At 43.5% G+C, this 4,310-nt stretch overlaps 1 protein-coding gene across 1 annotated transcript; it reads left to right on the forward strand.

Moving 5' to 3' along the window:
- The first annotated feature begins 2,622 nt into the window (after positions 1 to 2,622).
- LOC113911504 (keratin, type II cytoskeletal 8-like) lies at positions 2,623 to 4,041 on the forward strand. The gene has a single exon (XM_035723319.1). It carries the CDS (start codon positions 2,629 to 2,631, stop codon positions 4,039 to 4,041), a length of 1,413 nt encoding a protein of 470 aa, XP_035579212.1. The 5' UTR covers positions 2,623 to 2,628.
- The last annotated feature ends 269 nt before the right edge of the window (positions 4,042 to 4,310 follow it).

The following is a 4,310-nucleotide window of genomic DNA, read 5'->3' on the forward strand; positions in this document are numbered from 1 at the left end:
AATGGGGATCGAGGGAAAATACCTCAACATAATAAATGTCATATGTGAAAAAATCACAGCTAACGTCATCCTCAGTAGTGAAAAACAGAGTTTTCCCTCTAAGGTCAGGAACAAGACAAGGATGTCCAATCTTACCACTTTTAGTACTAGAAGTCTTAGCCACAGCAATCAGACAAGAAAAAGAAATGGTGAGATATCTCTATTCATAAAGAATTTAAACTATCACTATTCATAGGTGGCATGATACTATACCTAGCAAATCATAAGGATTCCACCAAAACACTACTGGAAGTAATAAATAGAAGTAATAATTTTAGTAAAGGGCCAGGATACAAAATTAATACCCAGATATCGGTAGTGTTTCTATACACTAACAACAAATTTACAGAAAAATAAATTTTTAAAAAGCGATATCATTTACAATTGCACCAAAAGGAATATGATACCTAGGAATAAATTTAACCAAGGAGGTGAAAGATTTGAACTCTGAAATCTGTAAACACTGATAAAAGAAATTGAAGATGGCACAAACAAATGGAAAGATATCCCATGCTCGTGAACTGGAAAGAATTAATATTGTCAAAATGTCCATATTACCCAAAACAATCTACAGATTCAATGTAATCCCTATCAAAATGCCAACACCATTGTTTGTAAAACTAGAACAAACAATACTAAAATTTGTATGGAACCACAGAAGACCCTGAATAGCCAAAACAATCCTGAGAAAGAAGAAGCCTGGAGGTCGCACAATTCCAGATTTTAAGATATACTACAAGGCTATGGTAATCAAAACAATATGGTACTGGCACAAAAATAGATGCCTAGATCAATGGAACAGGACAGAGACCCCAGAAATATGGTCAGTTAATCTATGACATTTATATGATCAGTTAATCTATGACAAAGGAGGCAAGAATATACAATGGGAAAAAGATGGTCTTTTCAATAAATGATGCTGGGAAAACTGGCCAAAACCATGAAAAGAATGAAACCAGACTATTTTCTAATATCATACACAAAAATAAACTCAAAATTGGTTAAAGACCTAAATGTGAAACTTGAAAGTATAAAAATCCTAAAAGAGAACTCAAGCAGTAATTTCTCTGATGTCAGCCCTCTAAATACCTCTCCTAAGGCAAGGGAAACAAAAGCGAAAATAAACTACTGGGACTACATCAAAATGAAAAGTGTTTGCAAAGCAAAGAAAACCATCAAAACAACAACAACAACAAATAAACAAAAAGACAACCTACTGAATGGAAGAAGATATTTGCAAATGATATATCAGATAAAGGGTTAATATCCAAAATATATAAAGAATGCATAAAACTCAATACCCCCCAAAAAAACCTGGATAAAAAATGAGCTGAGGACCTAATAGACATTTTTCCAAAGAATACATACAGAAGGCCAAAAGATACATGAAAAGATGCTCAACATCACTCATCATTAGGAAAATGCAAATCAAAACCACAATGAGATATGACCTCACAGGCATCAAAGACTAAAATCAAAAACACAAGAAAGAGCAAGTGTTGGTGAGGATGTGGAGAAAGGAGAACACTTGTGCACTGTTGGTGGAAATGCAAACTGATGCAGCCATTATGGAAAACAGTAGGTAATTTCCTAAAAAAAATAAAAATGGAAATATGATTTAATCCAATAATTCCACCATTGGGTATTTACCTAGGGAAAATGAAAACAGTAACTGGAAAAGATAAATCCATTCTTATGTTTATTGCAGCATTATTTGCAATAGCCAAGACATGAAGTAACTTAAGTGGCCATTAATACATGAATTCAGAAGGAAAATGTGGTATATATACACAATGGAGCCATAAAAAGGATGAAATCATGACATTTGAGACAACATGGGTGGACCTAGAGGGTATTGTGCTAAGTGAAATAAGTCAGACTGAGAAAGACAAATACCATATGATTCCACTCATAAAATGAAATCTAAAAAAAAAAAAAAATAGGCAGAATCAGAACTATAAATACAGAGATCAAATTGATGATTGCCAGAGGAGAGAGGTGGGGATTTGGGGGGAAATGGGTGACAGGGAAAAGGAGATACAGGCCCCCAATTGCGGAATGAGTAAGTCACAGGAATAAAGAGCAGAGCATAAGGAATACAGTCAATGATATTGTAATAGCAATGTAATGGGACAAATGGTAATTATACTTGTGGTAAACATAGCATAATGTACAAACTTGTTAAATCACTAAGTTATGTACCTGAGACTAAAGTAACATCTGCAAAAAACAAAACAAAATAAAAAGATGTGTCTAAAGTATCACTACCTTTGTAAATCTTTTCTGACCCATTAGCCAGACTACATTAGATGCCAAAGAACACTTTGAGCACATTTATCTCAACTGTTGGCACACAAGAAAAATCAGATTTCCTCCTCTTTCTTCTCCTTCTGGTTTTGAGCATGGTGAAGACAAAGCTAACTTCTTATTTATCATTCAATGGTCGGCACCTAGAACTCAGTTTTAACTGTAGAAGATATTAAAATCTGGTTCTCACCTAGAAGCAGCCTCTCAGCTCCTTCTGGAAGCTCTCAGGTACAGCCTACTCGCCTCCACCGTGTCCATCAGGGTGACCCAGAGTCCTGCAAAATGTCCGCTTCCGGCCCCCGGCTTTTCAGCAGCCGCTCCTACACGAGCGGGTCTGGCTCCCGCATCAGCTCCTCCGCCTTCTTCCGGGTGGGTGGCAGCAGCATGAGTGTGGTCGGGGGCTACGGCGGCAGGGCCAGGGGTGTGGGGGTCATCACGGTTGTCTCAGTGAACCAGAGCCTGCTGAGCCCCCTTAAGCTGGAGATGGACCCCAACATCCAAGCTGTGTGCACCCAAGAGAAGGAGCAGATCAAGACCCTCAACAACAAATTTGCCTCCTTCATAGACAAGGTGAGGCACCTGGAGCAGCAGAACAAAATTCTGGAGACCAAGTGGAGCCTCCTACAGCGGCAAAAAACCGCTCAGAGCAATATAGACGACATGTTCGAGAGCTACATCAGCAACCTCTGGGGGCAGGTGGACACCCTGGGCCAGGAGAAGCTGAAGCTGGAGGTGGAGCTTGGCAACATGCAGGGGCTGGTGGAGGTCTTCAAGGATAAATATGAGGAGGAGATCAAAGAGTCTGCAGACATGGAGAGTGAATTTGTCCTCATCAAGAAGGATGTGGATGAAGCTTCCATGAACAAGGTAGAGCTGGAGTCCCGCCTGGAAGGGCTGACCGACGAGATCAGCTTCTTAAGGCAGCTGTATGAAGAGGAGATCGGTGAGCTGCAGTCCCAGATCTCGGACACGTCCGTGGTGCTGTCCATGGACAACAGCCGCTTCCTGGACCTGGACAGCATCATCGCCGAGGTCAAGGCCCAGTACGAGGACATCGCCAACCGCAGCCGGGCTGAGGCCGAGACCATGTATCAGATCAAGTACGAGGAGCTACAGACACTGGCTGGGAAGCACGAAGATGACCGGCGCATGAAGATGGAGATTTCTGAGATGAACCGGAGCATCAGCCGACTCCAGGCTGAGATCGAGACCCTCAAAAACCAGAGGGCTGCCCTGGAGGCAGCGATTGTTGATGTTGAGCAGCATGGGGAGCTGGCCATTAAGGATGCCAATGCCAAGGTGGCCGAGCTGGAGGCCGCCCTGCAGCGAGCCAAGCAGGACATGGCCCGGCAGCTGCGAGAGTACCAGGAGCTCATGAACGTCAAGCTGGCCCTGGACATCGAGATCGCCACCTACCGCAAGCTGCTGGAGGGCGAGGAGAGCCGGCTGGAGTCTGAGACGCAGAACCTGAGTATCTATACTAAGACCGCCAGTGGCGACTCAGGTGGCCTGAGCTCGGCCTATGGGGGCCTCACAAGCCCTGGCCTCAACTATGGCCTGAGCTCCTTCCAGTCTAGTTTCAGCCCTGCTGGTTCCTTCATCGGTGGTGGTTCCTCCAAGGCTGTGGCCGTGAGGAAGATAGAGACCCATGATGGGAAGCTGGAGTCCGAGTCTTCTGATGTCCTGTCCAAGTGAACAACCACGGTGGTGCCTCCCAGCTTCCCCACTCTTGTGGCTGCCAGAGAGCCTTTGAGGGAAAAGGAGAGCCACCTAAGACTCAGCCCCAGTCCTCAGCCTACCCTTGAGGGGAGTCTACTGCCCTGGGTACCCCCTCTTGTCCATGCCCCGAACTAAAATCCTGTTCAAGCGTCTTTTCCCAAATAAAGCCTCAGCCGGCTCTGCCAATCACCGCCCCCCAAAAAAGAAGATATTAAAATCTGAACTAATAAATAAAAGAATAAATT

This window comes from Zalophus californianus, chromosome 12 (assembly GCF_009762305.2).
Source record: "Zalophus californianus isolate mZalCal1 chromosome 12, mZalCal1.pri.v2, whole genome shotgun sequence".
Classification (NCBI taxonomy): Eukaryota; Metazoa; Chordata; class Mammalia; order Carnivora; family Otariidae; genus Zalophus; species Zalophus californianus.

Excerpts from the sequence above, each read along its gene's own strand:
- LOC113911504 (XM_035723319.1), top strand. The coding sequence starts at position 2,629 with ATGTCCGCTTCCGGCCCCCGGCTTTTCAGCAGCCGCTCCTACACGAGC.